Source organism: Phascolarctos cinereus, unplaced genomic scaffold (genome assembly GCF_003287225.1).
Source record: "Phascolarctos cinereus isolate Bilbo 61053 unplaced genomic scaffold, phaCin_HiC Scaffold_5;HRSCAF=322, whole genome shotgun sequence".
Classification (NCBI taxonomy): domain Eukaryota; kingdom Metazoa; phylum Chordata; class Mammalia; order Diprotodontia; family Phascolarctidae; genus Phascolarctos; species Phascolarctos cinereus.
In genome coordinates this window covers 354,359,843-354,380,609 of record NW_027555958.1, presented here as the reverse complement: position 1 = coordinate 354,380,609, position 20,767 = coordinate 354,359,843, and the positions used below count along the sequence as shown (strand labels likewise).

Genomic DNA, 20,767 nt, shown 5'->3' with positions numbered 1-20,767 from the left:
GCCATGGATTTAACTGCTAGCTACTTCCTTAGATTTTTCTAGGTGGTTAGGTGGTATAGTAGTTATCTACTATAGTTGGCATAGTGCTGGACTTGGAGTCAGAAAGATCAGAGTTCAAATCCTCCCTCAGATATTTACTAGCTTTGTGACACTGGGCAAGTTGCTTAACTTCTCCCAGGCTCAGTTTCCTCATCTGCAAAATGTGGACTATAATAGCATCTTCCTCACAGGATTGTTGTGAGGACCAAATGTAAAGCACTTTGCAAACCTTAGAATACTAGGTAAATATTAGCCATTTCTATTTTGTTGAATGTGAATTTCTGGGTCTCTCTATTGCTATTCTTCCCACATTGTAACTATTCTCAGTGGCATTTAGTTTTATGGATATATGTTGCTAGTTTTCTCTTTCCTCCATCTTTTTCATTTTAAAGCCTATTCAATTAAATTTTCAAGGCACCAAGCAATATACATTCTTGCTACAATTTTTAGGAGGAACTCTATCCTTGGTCATGAATTTGTCATTTCTATATTTTAATTGTGGTCCAAAAATCCAAATCCTATTTCCAGACACCACCTTCTTAGCCAAATGCTTACTTCTCAGATGAACTTTTCTCCTCTGCTGTTGCTCCTGGACAGTCAATTCTCCTTTTCCCTTTTCCCTACAGCCTTCCACTCCTCAATCACAATGGACACCAGAAGGTCCAGGAGCAAGTGTCCCTGGTCACCTATTTCCTCCCCTGCCTAAGCCCCCACTTCCCAGTTTCCACCAGGTTCTGGGTACCACCCCCTCAACTGGATGCTGATCCTCCTTACCTACCCTTTCTAGAGGGAACACAAAACCCCTTCTCCACTTCAACCTTCGGGCCCAGTTTCCTTCCCCTTCCTAATAATTTTGGAATTTGTCTGCCCTTTCTGCCTCACCACTCCTTTGTACCCCCTCTTCCCTAACTTGGACATGGCCACTCACACTGCTTGGATGCTTAGATAAGCATGGAATCATGAACTACAATCCTGGTAAGATGGTGGACCAGAAGGCTTCACCATTTCATTTCTCTCGCTGCACTACCTTACAAGACCCCTGGTCATCACTCTCAGATCTGCTGATACACCTGAAGGACCTCTAGGTCTTATTGTTCACCCTTCCACTGAATTGTTCAGACCACCAGGCCCTTGCAACAAACCTCTCATATATTTGTGTGTATAGTCTACCCAATTACAATGAGAGATCCTTTGAGACTCCTTTTTCTATTTGTATTCCCAGGGTTTATCACAATGCTTGGCACATATTAAGTCTTTAATAAGTTCTTTTTCTGTCATTCATTCATCCCTTACCTTCAGGGGGCAGGAATGTTGAAAACACAGTCTGTATCTCTGTCATCTTCGGTGTCTTGCTTAAGACTTAGTAATATTTGGTAATGTCTTCGTGGTTCCTTCCTTCAGTGTTATTTGTACTCACATGGATTCTCAGAAGTGGTTATTTGGACAGCATTTTTGACAATCTTGGGAGGTTCTGTGTGATAGCTTATATATGTAACCCAGAAAGAGAACAGACTTCTCAGATCAGTACCTGCAAGAAAGATGTCACCATTTGCCATTATTATTCTTCCTCTGACCTCTCCCTGCTGCTCCTTGTTTTAGTTTGGGGAGCTAAACAGAAAACCGTATACATTTACTTCTCTACATGACATTACTTCATGTACTTGAAGATAAATGTCATGTCCTACTTAAGTCTTCCTTAGGCTAAATGTCCCAGTTCCTTTCACTGATTCTCATATAGCAAGAGCTTGAGGCCCTTTGCCATTCTAGATGCCCTCCTCTGGACTCTCTCTAGTTTATCCATGCACTTTCTAAAATGTGGTACCCAGAGCTGCACACACAAGGTCTGAATAGAGCATAATTGAGACATACACACCTTTCTTGAAGCATTACCTTTTTCAAAAACAGCTCAAGAGGTCATTGGATTTTTTGGCTATTATATCACACTGTTGACTCATATTGAGATTGTAGACCAAGTCCAATCTTTTTTTAGGCAAACTACAGGATAGCCCCATTTCTACCATCATATGTTATATTTGTAAAATTGATTTTTTTTCAACCCACATTTAAGACTTTACTTTTATCCCTTTTATCTTATTAGAATCAGCCCAATGTTATTATAATCTAGCAAGAACTTTTTTGACTCTGGCTCTTTGCATTCTTTGTAGATTTGAAAAAAATGATATGTGTCTTTATCCAAGTCATTAATAATGAGGTTAAACAACACAGAGCTAAACACTGGATTGGCACTTCCCTGGATACTTACTTCAAAGTTGACATCACACTATTAATGACTCCTCTTTGAGTCTACCCTTTCAAACCATTCTGAATCCATCTCCTGAAGGGAATATGCTTCCTTCTTTCTACCTGTCATTCACCACAGCTCTTTCTCTCCATAGTCCACATCCTTTTCTGCCCTCATATTCTATTGTGCTTTTTTGTATCCTTATCTCCTTTGACCTGAATATCATCATTTTGTCTTAAATATGTATACTCTTTTTTATCAGTCTGCTCTAGTGAAAACCTCTCCATTATTCTCTCCAGCCATCACTGCATCCCTATTCACACTTTCCAAGATGAGGTGCTGCCTTTTTCATGTCCTTGATGCACCAGGCCAGGAGGAAGAGGAGGTGATACACTCCTCAATCCCCATTGCTACTTCAGTTCAGTCCCTTTGTCATTGAGGCTCAGCAGTCTATCCTACTTTTAGTTTTTGGTTCTACTCTCCTCTTGCCTTCCCCTTACTCTCTTCCCTTGCCCAAGTCTTCTGCTTGACTATTTACAGGGCTTGAATGAAATGGGAGACATATACTCTTCTTTCTGGTGAGATGGAAGATTTACTATCTACCTTCTCTCTGCACTCTGCAGACCTAGCGCACTGTCATAAAACCTACTGATATAATCAAAGGATACATAGACTTTTCCATTTGCCTTACTGCTGTGCTCTTAGGACTTTGGGGTCTTTTCATTTGTTCTACAGCTGGCTTTTCTTTTATGTGTTATCTCCTCCAATTGGAGTGTGATCTTGAGAGACTGAATCACTTTTTCTATTTATATCCCCAGCACTAGCACATATGTAGTATGTGCTAGAAAATGCTTTTCAATTAATTAATTCATTTATTTCACCTGATCCAGATCCTAGTTATTCTCATATGCCAGACTCTAGTTCATCCTTCCTCCTTTCTTGAGAAGTTCAGTACTTAGATCATAGTCTTCCTCTCACCTGCAATGCCTGAGCTCTTATTTCAGGACTTCATTATATTCATTGATGTCTCCTCAAACACCATAGCCTTCTAGTTCATCAACTTTTATTATTATTATTATTTTTTAAGGCAATTGGGGTTAAGTGACTTGCCCAGGGTCATACAACTAGTAAGTGTCAAGTGTTTGGTCTGAAGCCAGATTTGGACTCAGGTCCTCCTGACTCCAGGGCCAGTGCTCTATCCAGTGCACCACCTAGCTGCCCCTCATCAACTTCTTTGACTCTTTTGATCTGTGCTATCCATCAATGAATATTAAATGCCTACTGAGTGCCAAGCACTGTATTGTGTCCTAGGGATAGAAGTACAAAGAATGAAATAATCCCCATAAGGTGCCAAAGACCTAATCTAAGGTGATGACTATGTGAGTGGAGAGAAGGATGCAAGAGATATTGTAAAGGCAGAAGCCCTGCTTGCAAGTAATTTGTATTTTAGTGGTAGAGACAACAAGTACATTAAAAAAGATATTATAGATACAAATATATTTGTTAATATATTAGCAAATTGTTAAATAATTGTTTATATATGATATATTTGTTAAATAGTTACAAATATTTAAATATAACATATTTTTAAATATTGGTAAATACTGAAATTCAAATAGTTAAAAATAAGCTAATATAGAAGGGAAAATATTAGAGGTTAGGAGAATCAAGAAAGGCTTCATGAAGAAGATAGTACTTGAACTATATCTTAAAGGAAGAAAGAGACTCTAAGGTGGAGATAAGGAGGCAGTGCATGCCAGGTATGTGGGGTAGTCATTTGAAAGGCATGAATATAGGAGAGAGAGAGTGTTCTGTTTGGACACTAGAGAGAGGTCAACTTGGCAGGATCTCAAAGTATGGGAAGAGGGGTAATGTCCAATGAGGCTAGAAAGGTAAGTTGGGGCCAGGTTGTATAGGGCTTTTAAAAGCTAAAATGAGTTCATATTTTGTCTTAGGGGCAATAGAAAGCCACTGGAGGTGGTTTAAAAATGGAGCAATATGGTCAGAGCTACACTCAAGGAAAACTATTCTGGCAAGAACGTATAGGATGATGTGGGATATGGAGAGACTTGATGCAAGGAAACTACCTAGAAGGCTATTGAAATAATGTAGATGAGAGATGATGAGGGCCTAACTAAAGTGGTAGCTCTATAAGTGGAGATAAGAGTTTGGATTCAAGAGCTATTGTGAAGCTAGAAATGGCAAGCTTTGGTAACATACTGAGCAGATGGTGCAAGGAAGAGTGAGGAATCCAGACTAATTCCTGGGAGACTGGAATGATGATGGATGTCTTTCACAGGAATAGGGGAATTTGGAAGAGGGGATCTTTCAGGGGATATGATAATGACTTCCATTTTGGATCTGTTGAGTTTAAGATGACTCTGACACACCCATTTTGAAATTTCCTATAGGCATTTGGTGATGGGGAATTGAAACTCAAGGCAAAGACTGAGGCTAGATGTATAGATCTGGGAGTTATCTGTACGAAGTCTGATGAATTTACCAAGAATTTGCAGGGAGAAAGGAAGAAGGACTAGGATTGAATCTTGGGGAACACTGTGAGTTAGGGGGCAGATATGGATGATGAGCCAACAAAGGAGGCTGAACATGATCAAACTGGTAGGAGTCAAGAGAGAATAGTGTCACAAAAACTCAGAAAGGTGAAAGTATCTAGGGTGGACCGCAGTAGATAGGTCACAAAGGCTGAGAACCGGCAAAAGACCATCAGATTTAGGGAATAAGAGAACACTGGTGACTTTTGGAGAGATCAGTTTCAGTTGAGTGACAATATCAGAAGCCGAGACTGCAAAAAGGTTGAGTAGTGAGTGAAAGAAGAACAAGTGAAAAAATGAGTATAGATAACTTTTGCAAAGTGTTTGGCTGAGAAAATTAAGAGGAATATAGATTGAGTGGAGATAGGGTCAAGGGAAGTGTTTTTTTGTTTTGTTTTGTTTTAAGGACAGATGAGACTTAGGCATGTTTGAAGGCAATAGAGAATGAACCGGCTGGTGAGGAAAGATTAAGGATGCAAGATTCAAGAGAGAAGGTAGATGTTTGTGATGCTGTCTGTGGGAGGTGAAAAAATGAGAGGGATGAGATAAAGTTCTTTCTGAGAGGTGGAGGGAATTAAGTCTTGATGAGGGTAATTCATGCTCAGGCGTAGGTGAAGCACATAGGGAGAAGTGGAATGATGTAAGAGATCATGGTCAGAGAGGAGAATATCAGAGTTTCTATTTAGGGAAATTGAACATTCATGGGTAATGGCGAGATCTAATTTGTGACCATCCCTATGTGTGGCTGAAGGAGAGTGAAGGATTAAGTTGTGGAATTTAAAAGGGCTTGGGAATTATGAAGTTGAGTTTAGTTAAAGAGGATACATGTGGTATATGATTGTGATGGAATACTACTATGCTATAAGAAATGGTGAACTTGATCTTAGAAAAACATGGAAATAATGAAGTGATGTAAGCAGAACCAAGAGAACCTTGTGTACAAGAACAACAATGTTGTCTTAAGAACTGTATCCAGTTCACGTGCAAGTCAAGATATCACACTTATGATATCATTGGTGCTCTTTGAGAACAAAAGACCAACAACATTACTCTTTGTAGCCCTACCTTCCAAGATTCCCAAATAGCCTTGAACCATGATAGCTGCTTATTAAATATTTATTGCATAAATGGAAAGCTGTGTGATGTGAGAAATGTTTAAAGGAATTGGACATGTTGAACCTACAGAAGAAGAGACTAGGGGAAAGTGTCACAGATGTATGTCTTCAAATAATTGAAGTGTTTTAATAGAGGAAAAATTTGTTCCTGTGGTATTCCATAAGGCATTGAGGTATCTGGTGGCACAGTAGATTGAGTATTGGGCCTGGAGTCTGAAAGACCCAGGTTCAAATCTAGCCTTAGATGCTTAGTAGCTGTGTGACCCTGAGGAAGTCACTTAAACTCTGTTTGACTCAGTTTCCTCACCTGTAAAATGGGATAATAATAGCACTTACCTCCCAGGGTAGTTGTGAGGATCAAATTAGATAATATTTGTAAACATGCCTAGCACAGTATTGGCACAGAACAGGTGCTACATAAAAGCTTTTCCCCTCCCCCCTTCATTAAGGTAGACTAGACTCAATGGGTAAAAGTTACAAAAAGTAGATTTTAGTTCAACATAAAGAGAAAATTTCCTAATGAACATAGCTTCCCCATAATAGACTTGGTAGCACTGAGAGAAGGCACATAAGCAAAGGCAAAGCCATTTGATTCTAACTCTATATGTAAGTTATATTTCCTGTCTCATTGAATTGAAAAAAGTTGTGGTTTTTTTAATCAATGTCTAAAATATTTTAGTACATTCTTTCAATAGAAACCTCTTCCTTTGCTGACTTGTATTGGGATGATCTTGATCAGACTCTGAATTTTTCTACCTTGGTAACAACTTTAGTGTCTTTGATAAAGAGTACATGTAGTGGTCCTATGTCTTGTTGAATATATATCTTTAATAGCTAAGTAAAGGTTAACCATTTAGCTTGCAGCCAAGAATGCAAAGTTCTGAGTTCTATTCATGTATAGACTAATCTTGTTTGGTTGGGGTTTTTTTTGTTGTTATTGGGTTTTTTTTTTCACTGACAGAAGCTGTATAATTTAGTGGGAAAAGCACAGGGTACTGGAAGTTAGGGAGATCAGGTCTTTAGGGCCCAGCTTTGCCACTTAACCTTCTTGTTTCCCAGTTTCTTCATTCATACAAATGAGGAGATTAAACTAGATCAATCTTTAAATTTTTATGAAATGTAAATTGTCAAATAATCAACGATAATTGTTAAAGTATGAAACATAATCTTTAGTTAAAAGCATTTACAGCTGCTTACAATTTGATAATATTCCTTTGCTGGCATTTGACATGTATTTTTCAATTTTTTACTCAAATATTTAGAAGGAAAGAGATCTACAATGAAATATATTTTAACTTACAGTTTATTTTAATTTTTCCAAATTATAGATAAGATGGAGTAAAATTAATTGTATGTTAAGTTTAAAGAAGCTATGTCTTTAATTATAAATACAAATCTTTGTTTGAATATTTAATTACCCTGAACATTATTTTCTCTATTATTCTAGGATGCATAAATCTAAAAAGAGAGAAGATCCAAATAAAGTGATTTTAGAGGTTCAGACCACTGAAATTGCAGAAACAGATACAGCACAGCAAGAAGACATGACTTCAACTTCTCCAATAACTACTAAGTCTGAGGTGGTGACTCCTAGTGTTTCAGTACGTGAAGTACGATTTTCAGGTTTGTCAATTTCTGCAATATTTCAAGATGATGGAAGGAAGTTTTATGTGATTTTTAAAGAGGAGAGATATAAATTAAATATAGTCTGAAATAGTTTACAGAAGATTCTTTAGAACAGGTTTATAAAGTACTTGTGTACTTTAAGAGTCTATTTGGTACCTCTTTCAGTGAGCCTTAAATCATGTTCCTATGAATAAAGTTAGACATCCTTCACTAGGGATGGAGGAGTAAGCACAACTGGCAAAATCAGTCCTTTGGCTGAATCTGACTCCATTTTCCATTTCCATGCTCTGCTTGGTTTCATCTCCAGTGAACATTATACCTTACCCAGGATAAACTGATCACCTAAATCTTACTGTTATGCTGATTGATTCAATTTTTGATTCTCAATCCCTTTTCAACTCCCCTAGTTGCCTATCCACTCTGAATTGGAGGGCTGAAGAATGGAGCACTAAACTTATTCCAAAGCCTTCCTTTAAAGAAGGCTGGGATTGGAATTTTCCAGGTAACTCTCCATTTTCCACCAGCAGCCAGCCTTGCTTTCAAATCTATGGAATGTCATGCCCCCTTTTATGATCTTTCACTATTAGATTGTAAGCTACTTGAGGACAGAGATTATCTTTCTTTTTCTGAAGTTCAGTGAGTGGAGATGAGGACCTTAAACAAAGTGGTGACCGTGGGAATCGTACGGGCTGATGCTAGTGTGTTCCCACTGTTCTCCCTCCCAATCTCATTTACTTGTTCTATTCCAAGTTCTTTGAGTTTACTTAAATTGTCGTCCATTTATATATTGCCCCATCTTTTGACCCTTCTCTTTCCCAACCCAGTTAAGAGTAAAGTTCAACATTTTCCTTCTCTGTCTCCAGTACAGCCTCTCATTTTGAGTCACATTTTCTTTTCAAGGAGTTTTCTTCTGCTTTGTTCTCATGATTTTTCTTCTATCAAGTCAATTCTGACTCTTATTTTATGATTCCTTATTTATTCCTTTGTTATTCCCTCTGTAGCCCTTATGGAGTGAAATCTTCTGAAGTATCAAATTTAACTTCTCTCTTCCATTCCATTTTCACATTTTTGCTTTTTTAGGTCTTATCCTTATTATTTTCTAATATGCTTTGTTTTTAGAAATGTAAATTTGACAGAGAAATAATGCTTAGATGGAAGCATTGCTGTGTGGGAGGAGTTGCCTTATTTTCTATATTGTGAGTCCTAATTAACCCCATGTCTTTCATCATGTCTCCATTTCTAAAGCTAAACTATGCTATCTTTTTTTTTAAAAAATAACTGTTCCCTAGACTTTAGTTTACTCATCTAGAAAAAGAGTGGGCTTAAGGTACATGGCTTCTGAGGTCCTTTCCAGTTCTAAATCTTGGATCCCATCCCTGACCCTACAAACTATGACCTTGATTGGTGAACCAATATGATGGTAATTGGCCAGGGAGTGGGGGAGTGAAGAGAGACATCAGAAGAATAGAGGACTATTTCTTCTATTAGGGAATGGCTAAACAAATTGTGATATATTGAATATAATGGAATATTACTGTACCATGAAAAATAATGAAATGGACAATTTCAGAGGAACTAATGCAGAGTGAAGTGAGCAGAACTAGGAAAACAATTTATACAATAATAACAGCATTATAGAGAAAATCTGTAAAAGGAAAGGCTTTAGGACTCTGATCAACACAATGATAAACCACAGGTCCAAAAGACTAAGATGAAACATGCCACTTACCTCCCGACAGAGAGGTAATGAGCTTAAAAATGCAAAAAGAGTTATACATTTTTGGACATGGCTAAAGCAGGAATTTGTTTTGCTAAATTATGTAGACATGTATTGAGGGATTTAAAAAATAATTTTGCTTAATGGGGAGGGGGTGTGTTAGGAGACACAAATTAACTTTTTAAAAAGTACTTGTTACATGAAAAAAAAATTTTCAAAGGAAAAAAGAATAGAGGACTCTTAGAAGAATCCCAATTCAGAATTTGCTATTGGCTTGTGGGATGATAAATATATATATATATATCATATGCTGCATATTTAATTAATAAGATTTTCATTTCAGGTTCTACTGAACACCATGTAATTGAGTACACAGTTTCTGAAGAATCAAATTTGCAGGAAGAGGAAGATGAAAGGGAGCAAAAAGGAGAAAAGAAGCAAATACCTAATTATCTGAGGAAAGATTTTGGGAACCGTGTTAGATATGACCCAACAGGTATGTAATTTCAGATAAATAGCTGAATTATATAATAGCAGTTCAAGTAACAATGACCATATCAATGTCCTAATCCCCCTTAATTCTTTTTCTTCCCTCTGTTAAATATCACGTTTATCTTGTCTATATTTGTTAGTACATAGCCATTTACATGTTGTCTCCTCCATTAAACTATGAGCTCCTCAAGGGTAGGGACTGTCTTTTGCCTTTCTTTGTGTCACTAGTGCTTAGCACAATACCCGACATATGTTGTTGCTGTTGTTCAGTCATTTTCAGGCATGCCTAATTATTGTGACCCCATTTTGGGATTTTCTTGGCAAAAATACTGGAGTAGTTTGTCATTTCCTTCTCTAGCTCATTTTATAGATGAGGAAACTGAGACAAACAATGTTAAAAGTGACTTGCCCAGGATCATACAACTAGTATGTATCTGATTTGAACTTAAGTCTTCCTGACTCCAGGTCCTGTGCACTTTCCACTGTTTCAACTAGCTGTCTCAAGGTGCATTTCTAACTTTTCTAAAATCCTCTTCCCTTTCTAACTTCTTTCATATTTATTTTTGGTTAGATTTGTCTAGATCTGAAAGAAGCACATTGATTCCTCTCTTCCCCCCATTATAGATTTATTCTCTATTTTCCCCTGTAATTTGTTTAGTTATTCCTTTAATAATTTAGATCCTATTTCGTTTTCTGTACATATATTAATACATATTGATATTAATTAATTGCCTATAGTGTATTTAAGCATAATGTAATTTTCCTATTTATTTCTTTTAATAAAATTTATTTTTGCTGTTACCTTATTTGAGATCATGCTTTTCTCAATCAAGCTGACTAGCTCATGGTATGTAGATTCTATTCTTTTTTCATTTTTGAAAATGGAAACAGTCATTATTACTTCCCTATGAATTACTGGGCCCTTCCATGAATAATCTTCTTCTCATGTCATATCTGCTACTTTCTGTGATATTTAGCTTGGCAGATATATATGGCCAATTTTCTCATCACCTCTGGCATTTGAATTTAAAGACCTGTTTCAGCTTCACAAGTCTTTAGGCAAATATTTATTTTTACTACATTCTATTCTTACCCAAGAACCCTCCCTCCTGAATAATGAGATACCCATAAATCCATTCATTCCTGTTAATCAAATATTCACATCCTAAATCAATTTTGCTCTCATGAATCCTCTACTTTTTGATCAGAAGCAATGATGAAAATATTACCTCTGCTCCTATGGCCTTTGGTTTCTTACCCAAAATTTGTAATCTCTAAAAATATTTTCAAGATTTCTTTAGAAGGTTCCTATCTGAACCATCAGAAGTTGGCATTGATCATTAAGTCTCACATTGATCATTGGGAGATCTCCATTATAACTTAGATTTATGCCACATGAAAAGTCTGGAGGAGAGAATAAGGCTGATGATTGTATGCAGTTTTCCCTCACTTAAATCCAATTCACTTGAAAGTCAAAACATCACCCTTATTGGGCCTCTTCAAGAATGAAGGACAAACAACACCAATAACAATTTTTGGTCAGTTATATTTTCTAAGATATTTTGGGGTTTGGAGGCTAGATTTTTTAAAAATTTATTTATTTGTGTATTTATTTTTAGGAAACTGGGACGATTTACTTTTTGTTCTGTGCAGTTTTCTTTTATAATTTTTTGAAATCTAGCTCTAGAAAAGCAGGCTTTTAAAAAGACCATTGTGATTCAAATGGAGCTACTTGACACAAAGCCTTTAAACCTACTCTGGCTTTCTTTGAATGGCCAATAATAGGCCCCAACCCAAGCCTCTGTTGCTCCATGTTTAGTTTTTGATGTCTTTTTTTCTCTTTTTTTATTAATTTATTTTGATTTATCAACAATACTTTCATATTTTTGAGTTTAAGATTTTTCTCCCTCTTCCTCCCCACCACCCTCCTCAAGATGGTGCACAATCTGATATAGGCTATAAATATACATTCCTATTAAACACATTTTCACATTAGATGTTGTAAGTAAGAATTAGAACTAATAGGAGGAACCACCAGAAAGAGGAAACAAAACTCAACAGAAGAAAAAAATAGCAAATAGTATGCTTCGATCTGCATTCAAACTCCATAGTTCTTTCTTTGGATGTGGATAGCATTTTCCATCACAAGGCTTTTGAAGATGTCTTAGATCCTTGTATTGCTGGGAAGGATTAAGTTTATCAATATTAGTCATTAAACAACGTGGCTGTTATTGTGTACATGTCCTCCTGGTTCTGCTCACTTCACTCAGCATCAGACCATACAAGTCTTTCCAGGTTTTTCTGAAGTCAGCCTGTTCATCACTTCTTATAGCACAGTAGTATTCCATTATATTCATATACCACAACTTGTTCAGCCATTCCCCAATTGGTGGGCATCCTCTCAATTTCCAATTCTTTGCCACCACAAAAATTGCTGCTATAAATATTTTCGCACATGTGGGTCCTTTTCCCATCTGTGTGATCTTTTTGGGATATAGCCCTAAAAGTGCTATTGTTGAGTCAAAGGGTATGTACATTTTTATAGTCCTTTGGACATAGTTCCAAATTGTTCTCCAAAATGGTTGGATCATTTCACAACTCCACCACCAATGCATTAGTGTTCCAATTTTCCCACATCTTCTCCAACATTTATCATTTTTCTGTTTTGTTATGTTGGCCAATCTGATAGGTGTGATGTGGTACCTCAGAGTTGTTTTGATTTGCATTTCTCTAAACAATAGTGACTTAGAACATTTTTTCATATGACTATAGATGGCTTTAATTTCTTCATTTGAGAACTGTCTGTTCATATCCTTTGACCATTTATCAATTGGGGAGTTTTTGATGTCTTAGAATGAGTGTAAATAACAGTTTGGTTGTAAATAACAGTTTTCAGTTTGGCCAGAAAGTTTTAGGATCATCCCTCTCCCAGACTGATACTTTTCTGATGATAAACTAGGCCTTCTTTTGTCTCAATTCTTAGCTAACCATTAGTCATCGAATGGGGGTTGCCTGAGACAAACTGAGACCTGGGAAAGACTTTAATTTAGAAAGGCCAAGGTCACCCACTGCACCCTGCGCCATCACTGGTCATCTCGACTTTTGTCTTGCCATTGCACTTTGACGACTCTTCAGGAGAGCGTGAGGCTGAAGACTTTGCTGAATCCTGCCTCACTTAAACCCAATTCATAGCACAAGTCAGGATGAACAACAGTGTCTGAGTAATTATCTGCGATATTACGACTCCATGCTAGCCTTGTAGTCGGTTTCTGTAACTTTTTGTCTTTTTTCCTTTTCTGTGGGTGATCTAGAATGAGATGCTATGACAATATCACTTCATTCTCCTGCTGATGTTTATCTAAATGCACTTCCTTATGTTTTCCCTTTGGGTTCTTACATTTCCCCATAAAGGCAAGTCTCTTTAATATAGAATGTTCTTCACCTCTCCTTCCCTTCCCCCACTTTATCAGTTCTGTCCCTGTGAATTCTTACACTAATCATAGTCCCCATCCATCAAGTTTCTTTGATGCCTGATACCACTGGATTAGACAAAATAGACTAGAACAAATATTAACAGAGATGAGATTCAAGCATGAGGCCTTGATTATTAGCTTCAAGACACTACTAGATACTTTGTACATGTATGTATATGTTTGTTCAAGTGTAAAAAATTTGTTGTTGTTCATTCATTCCAGTCACATCTAACTCTTTGTTGCCCCCATATCGGGTTTTCTTGGCAAAGATATTAGAGTAGTTTGCAATTTTCTTGTCCAGCTCATTTTCCAGATGAGGAAACTGAGGCAAACAGGTTTGAGTGATTTGCCCAGTGCTACACAGCTAGTAAGTGTCTGAGGCCAGATTTGAACTCAGGAAGATTAGTCTTCCTGAAGTCCAGGCCTGGCACTCTATCTACTCTGCCACCTATGACATAGCATATTATTTTTGCTCTTTATATTTGAATGTAAAGTAATGGTAGTTGATTGTAACCCATACGTATAGCAATGAAATAAGTCTTCTGAGCTTTTTAAGAAATAGAAAGAGGTATTATGATTGGCTCTCATGTGACTAGGTTTTAAGATACTTCCCTTCTCTCTTATATTGACATTGTCTTCAAATAAACTTTCTTTTATTCCAGTATTTAGATTTGTAGAATTTGTGTTTAAATATTTTCTGAATGCAGATATTTGTTTATTGTGCTATGCAGAGATTTTGATCATTTAATTTATGGATATGGGACTTACACATGACCCTTTATTTAATATTTTGAACTAGTACCAAAGGATGACAATGCTGTAAGACATATTTTAAGACTAAAAGAGAAGCTGAATTGGAAAACTGAGTTAACAGAACGTGGGTTTGAAGTAAAAAAAACTAAAGAGATACATCTGAAGACTCCATTTATGGTATTTTTATTTATACTAATTATACATTTATACTATTTTTGTTCAGTTATTTTAATCTAGATTTTATTTATTTTTCCAAATGTATATAGGAAAAGAAATGTGAATGTAAAGCTTATTAAAGAAAAAAATTCAGAACATTTAGTGACTGTTTTCTCAGGTTCTTTATAAATGAGAGAGAAGCCTGAGAAGTTGTTTCTAGAGCCACTACTGTATATTATCCTATCCTATCCTATCCTATCCTATCCTATCCTATCCTATCCTATCCTATCCTATCCTATCCTATCCTATCCTATACTATCCTATACTATACTATACTATACTATACTATACTATACTATACTATACTATACTATACTATACTATGCTATACTATAGTTGTTAGTAAATTAAATAAAAAAAATTAATCACCTTGATGTTGGTTTTATGATATCAAACATCTGGTCTAGGGGTTCTTAACCTGTAGTCCAGAAACTTTTTAAAAATATTGTGATAACAGTATTTCAATATTATTGGTTTCCTTTGTAACCCTATGTGTTTTATTTTAACGTTTTTAAAACATTCCTCTGAAAAGGAGCTCATAGGCTTCAGGAGATTGCACAAGGAGTCCATAACACAAAAAGGCTTGAGAACCCTTGATCAAGATCAGGGGTGGGGAGCCTGTGGCCTCAAGACCAAACTTGTGTTTGGATTCAGTCAAAGAGCAGCACTTGAGGACCTAGAGGGCCACATGTGGCCTCGAGGCTACAGGTTCCCCACCCCGATCTAGATTGATTAAATTGACTGAATGTTTTTGTAATAATGGTTAACAGTTATATAATGTCTTAAGGTTTACAAAGTGCATTATCTTTTTAAGTCTTCACAATAGTCCTGTAAAATAGGTATTATTATTATTATCCCCACTTTACAGATAGGAAAATTGAGATTTTGGCTAAGTGACTTGCCTTTATTCACATGCTGTGCTGTTTTTTTCAGTCATGTCCAACTCTTTGTGACTTCATTTGGGCTTTTCTTAACACAGATACTACAGTGGTTTGTCATTTCCTTCTCCATCTCATTTTACAGATAAGAAATGAGGCAAACAGGGTTAAGTGACTTGCCCAGGTTCACACAGCTATTAATTATCTCTGGCCAGATTTGAGCTCAGGAAGATTTAGCTTCCTGATTCCAAGCCCAGTGCAGTGTCTACTGTGCCATCTAGTAAATGTTAGAGGAATTTGAATCCAGATCTCTCTTGATTTCAAGTTCAGCTCTTTTTTCTCTTTATCATACTGCCTTTTTACATTAATATAGTTGCAAGCTACATGAATCACTTGACCGTCTAAGGGGAATAGCATGTTGCTTTTTCACAGCTGTAAGAACCAAAAACCTTCACAGAAATGAATGACCAATTATTAAGTCAGATGTGTATTGAATACTTACCATGTGTCAGGCATTCTTCCAAAGGCTCAGGATACAAAGGAAAATCAAAATAGTCCCTTCCCTCAAGGAGATTAAGTTTTAGTGGCAAAGCAGAAATAACATTATGTGTATAAATACAGGTTGTTGAATCCATTCTAGTTCTGAGATCCTGGACAAGTCATCTAACTTTTCTCAACCGGTTTCCTCATTTGTAAAATGGGGATAATAATAGTGCCTACCACAACACAGGATTGTTGTGAGGAACAAATGAAATAATATATGTAAAGTACTTTGTAAGTCTTAAAGTGCTATATAAATGTCAGCTCTCATTATTAATAAATACATACATACAAGATAAATACACAGTATATGTAAGATAGTATTGAGCCAAGTCTTGAAGGAAGCCAGATATTCTTTTTTTTTTTAAGATTTTTAATCTCCTTTTAAGCCAATTCTTTGTCCCTATGACTACTTTGGGTTAAATTTTCTTTGATGGGACCCTGTTCCCAAAGGCTCTCTTCCCCCACTTCCCCAGTTTAGTTGATGCAGAGGACAGATTGCAGTGGAAGGTAGAGAGACTATGAAGAAGGCTATTGTAATTGTTTAGAAAAGGAGGGACAAGAGGCTGAAAATACATCAATGGCTATGTGAGTAGAGAGAAAAAGACATCATGTGACAGTTGTGGCAGAAAAAATATTTGGCCACTGTTTGGATAGATTGGATGAATGAGAATGAGGGTAGAGGTTTACACTGAGGTTATACATTTGGGTAATTGTAAAGATGGTGGTACCTTCAACAGTAATAGGGAAATTTGGAAGACGGTTGCATTTTGATGGAAGGTAATGAGTGTGGTTTTAGACATGTTTAATTTGAGATATGAAGCACACAATTTGAAATATTTAAGACAGTTGATATGGGATTGGATTTCAGCAAATAAACTCGGGCTAAATATATAGATTGAGGAATCGTAAGCATAGAAGTAATAAGTGAGACAGTAAAGAGAGAAGAGAAGAGGTCCCAAGATAGAATTTTATGGAACTCCCTCAGTTTGTAGGTGTGACATGGATGAAGATCAAGGCAATGGAGACTGAGAAGGAGCTATCAGACAGGTAGGAGGAGAACCAAGAAAGCAATGTCAAAAAGAAACAAAACCCAAAACCAAAGATAAGAGAATATCCTGAAGGAAAGGGTGGTCAGTTGTGTCAAATGCTACAGAGAGGTCCATAAAGATAAAAATTCAGTTACACACTAAAATTAGAAAAAAACAGAAAATATACATAAAAGAGGAGATTTTAAAAATTAGAGGAGAAGTAGATTAATGGGAGAACAAAACCACTGTATAATTGATAGATTAAAAGTAAAACATGGTTCTTTAAAAGGACAAAGAACATTGATAAACCTTATGCTAACTTAATCAACCAAAAAGAAGAGAGAGGAGAATCAAATTGCCAAATTAAAAATTGAACAAGGAAAAGTCACAACACTGAGAAGAAATAAAAATAGTTATCCAAACATATTACCCATACTTATATGCCTGCAAATCTAAGAATTTTTAAAAAATTATAGTATTATCTGCTAATATTTAAAATATCAAAATTTAATATTAACATGAAGTACAGATTTTTATCCAAAATCAGAAAAAGAAATTGAAGTACCTATAGGGAATTACCAAAGGAAGGAACTTTTAGTCTAGGTGAATTTAAAGATACATTTCATTTTGTTAAAATAAAATTAATACCTATATTGCACAAATAGTTATAAAAATTGAGAAAGAAAACATTATACTATATTCATTTTGTGACTCACATATACTTCTGATACTTCAATCAGGAAATGACAAAGCAAAGAAAGAAAATTATAGACCAATATCACTAATGAATATCATTTTATGTAAAATTCCAGCAGAAAAAAACTATAGCAATATATCCAAAGAGTTGCTCCTTGTAAACAAGCTGGATTTATGCCAGTGATTTGAAGATGGTAAAACATGAGAACAGCTAACTTAGTAACAAGTAGATGTAGACATTGTCCTTGACAAAGTGCAGTACTCATTTATGATAAATAAACTTTTAAAGCGTAGATTTTTAATAAGATAAAAAGTATATACCTAAACCAAAAAGTGGGAATAATTTACAGAGGAAGATTACTAGAAACTTTTACAATAAATATGAGTAAAGTAAGGATCTCCTCTTTAACCACTGCCATTTGATGTAGTTTTAGATATGCTAGTGGTAAAAATAAGATAAGAAAAAGCAATCTATGTGCTAGAGAGACAAAAAAAAAATGAAATAGGGCCAGCCTTTAAGGAGCTTATATTCTTTAGGAAGAAATAATATGCAAATGAATAAGTAAATATAAATCAACTTGAGGACTGTGGGTGAGGAAAACACCAGTAACTAGTGGTAGATAGGTAGCATATGTACACAATTTTCAGATAACACAAAATTTAGAGGGGTACCTGACAGGTAAGACAGTCAGGATCTAAAATCATTCAAGGCTAGAATGCTGGGTTGAAGCTAACAAAATGAAAAATAATAGGGATAAATGTAGTGTTGTACATTTGTATTGAAAAAATGAACTTTACAAATAAAAGCTGCGTGGTAGGTTGTCTGTAAAGGATCCAGAGGCTTTAATTATGAATTGAATATGTTTCATCAGGGTATCTTGATGACCAAGATGCTTGATTCCATTAGCTGTACTCATGTCATTCTGCTATACTCTGCCCTGCCCAGTCTACACCTAGAAATCAAGATGTCACAATTTAGGAAGGAAATTGATAAGCTGAAGAGGATCTGTAGGAAGATGACAACTTTGGTGAAATGCCTTGAGTTCCTGCCATAGGAGGATCAGTTAAAGGAACCGGTTCTGTTTAGCCTGGAGAAGAGACTTAGAAGGGACATGATAGATCTGTCTTTGTACTACTTGTCTCCAAAGGTCAGAGCTTAGAGAAGTGGTAGAAATTGCAGAGAAACAGATTTAGGTTTAATGCAAGTAAAACCTTCCTAGTAATTAGAGATATCCAAAAGAGAAATGAGCTTTCTTTGGAGTTAGTTGATTTCCCATCACTAATGTTTGCAAGCCTAGGTTGAATCTCTCCTTGTTTTGTATGTTGCTGAGAGCATTGATACTAAAGATTGATTGATTCATTGATATTGAACTGGACTAGATGACCTCTGAGCCATGACCTTTCAACCTTTACATTCTATGCCCTCTAAGACTTTCTTAGGCATAGAGACTGCCTCTACTTCCTTTTACTATGAATTCCCTGCTCTTAGCATGGAAGAGGGCCTTGAAACTCAACCCACCAAGACATTTTTTTCTTAGAACTAATTACTAGTATTTTTCTTTGTAGAATGGTTTCTCTTATTACTTTTTATCCCTTTCATCATCACTTATTTCATCTTGGAAGTGATACTAGGGTAAAGCCTGAACACTACAGTTAAACATTTCAGAGGATCATTCATATATACATACATACATACATACATACATATACACACACACACACACACACACACACACACTAATATTTCTGGCAGCACATTAAATAAAAAGAGTAGTAGATTTAAAGTGAAAGGACCTGAATTGTAATACTAGCTCTGCCATTTATTACCTTGGGAAATTTCTTAACCTTTTAGAACCTCCATTTCTTCATCTGTAAAATGAAGTAGCTCTAAATTTATGACCCTATGATCCAATGAGGGTGGGTGTCATGGATAGAGCATTAGACTTGAAATCAAAAGATGTGGATTTGATTCTCCAAGTCAATGTATGTCACAAATCTTCTAATACTTAGTGTATAGTGTTTGTACATTATGGTTGTAGAAAAAAAATGCACCATTGGGTTGCCAATTCGCCTCCAAACTTAAGCTTGACTGGTTCTTAGGCAGTCAATACACAATTTCTAGGCCTTTAATCTGAACCTTTGCAGTTTAGTAGATACTGTTAGAACTTAAATTGTATTTGGCATAGCCTTCAAGAGTCTGGACTTAGCTTGCAAAGAATGCAGGAACTTTAATGGGGGACAACAGCCACAACCACAATAACAATGTCAATAAAACCCATGCAGTTTACGTGGTACATTTTACTTTTCTCATTCCCTTTGAACATCAGCAAAGGGCATCAGATCTGAAAAGGTATAGTCATTCTTATATAATAAATAACATTGTGACGAGGACCTTTTCAAATGTCGAACAGGCCCAAAAATACTTATTAGCCAGTAAAAGAGATGTTAAAATCTGTATAAATGTTTAGGATAATAGGTGTAGAGCTGGAAGGTATGTTAATGAATTTGTTATTGAATCATCATTGTCATTAATACTTAAACGAATTCAATGTTCAGCAATAACATTCTGAGTCAGACAAAAATCTACTATCAACATAAAAATTTCCTGGCAATATGGCAAGTATTACCGAAAGAGAATTTCTAAGGTATTTGGACAAAGTCATATAGATTCAAGACAGTTGTACCTTTATAAGCATTTTACCAACCCATGCACTATATAAGTAGGATAATTTAATTATTTTTAAAGCTTTCATAATAATTGTTGGCATTTCTATAATGTTTTAAGGTTCACAAAATACTTTTCAAACAATATCTCACTTGAACCTCACTGAAGTTTACCTCCATTTTAGAGGTAAAGAAACTGAGGCCTCAGAGAGGTTAAATTACTTGTCCAAGATCATACAACTAATAAGTGTTAGAGGGGAGATTCTAATTCAGGACTTGACTAATTCCTGGTCCAACATTCTGTTCATTATACCATATTGCCTCTTTGATTGAACATCATTGGAAAATCCGAGTTGTCTTTCCTATTTATTTTTTGTAGGTCCTTCACATTTCCTCCATTAAAGCCCTACTGAATTGTCTCATTTGGTGGGTAAAAGAGACCCTGGATTCTTGAAGGATATGCCAGCAGAACACACAATTCAGCTGGTATTGAGAAAGCCTTCCAATTTGAACTCAGTCTCATACAGATTCTTCCATAAGGATTAACCTATTTATTTCAGAGAGGCTTAACTCTAGATGCCTGGCATCTAGAAGATGACTTTTTTTTTGGCTACAGGAATTCATATAACTATTTACTAAGGCATAGAAGAGTTGCCCTCTGTATTAGTGGAGAAAGCATCCACGTTGGTCAAATGATGGATTTTTTGAAGAATTGAAAAAAAAAATTCACATT

The 20,767-nt window shown here is 35.9% G+C and overlaps 1 protein-coding gene across 1 annotated transcript in view; it reads left to right on the top strand.

Moving 5' to 3' along the window:
• Positions 1-7,396: 7,396 nt before the first annotated feature.
• The window catches only part of DNAH14 (dynein axonemal heavy chain 14), a 340,072-nt gene continuing 326,701 nt past the window's right edge, over positions 7,397-20,767 (top strand). Inside the window, 3 exon segments of the mRNA XM_020982026.2 lie at positions 7,397-7,571; positions 9,635-9,787; positions 14,056-14,186. Coding sequence (XP_020837685.1) covers positions 7,397-7,571; positions 9,635-9,787; positions 14,056-14,186 — 459 coding nt within the window.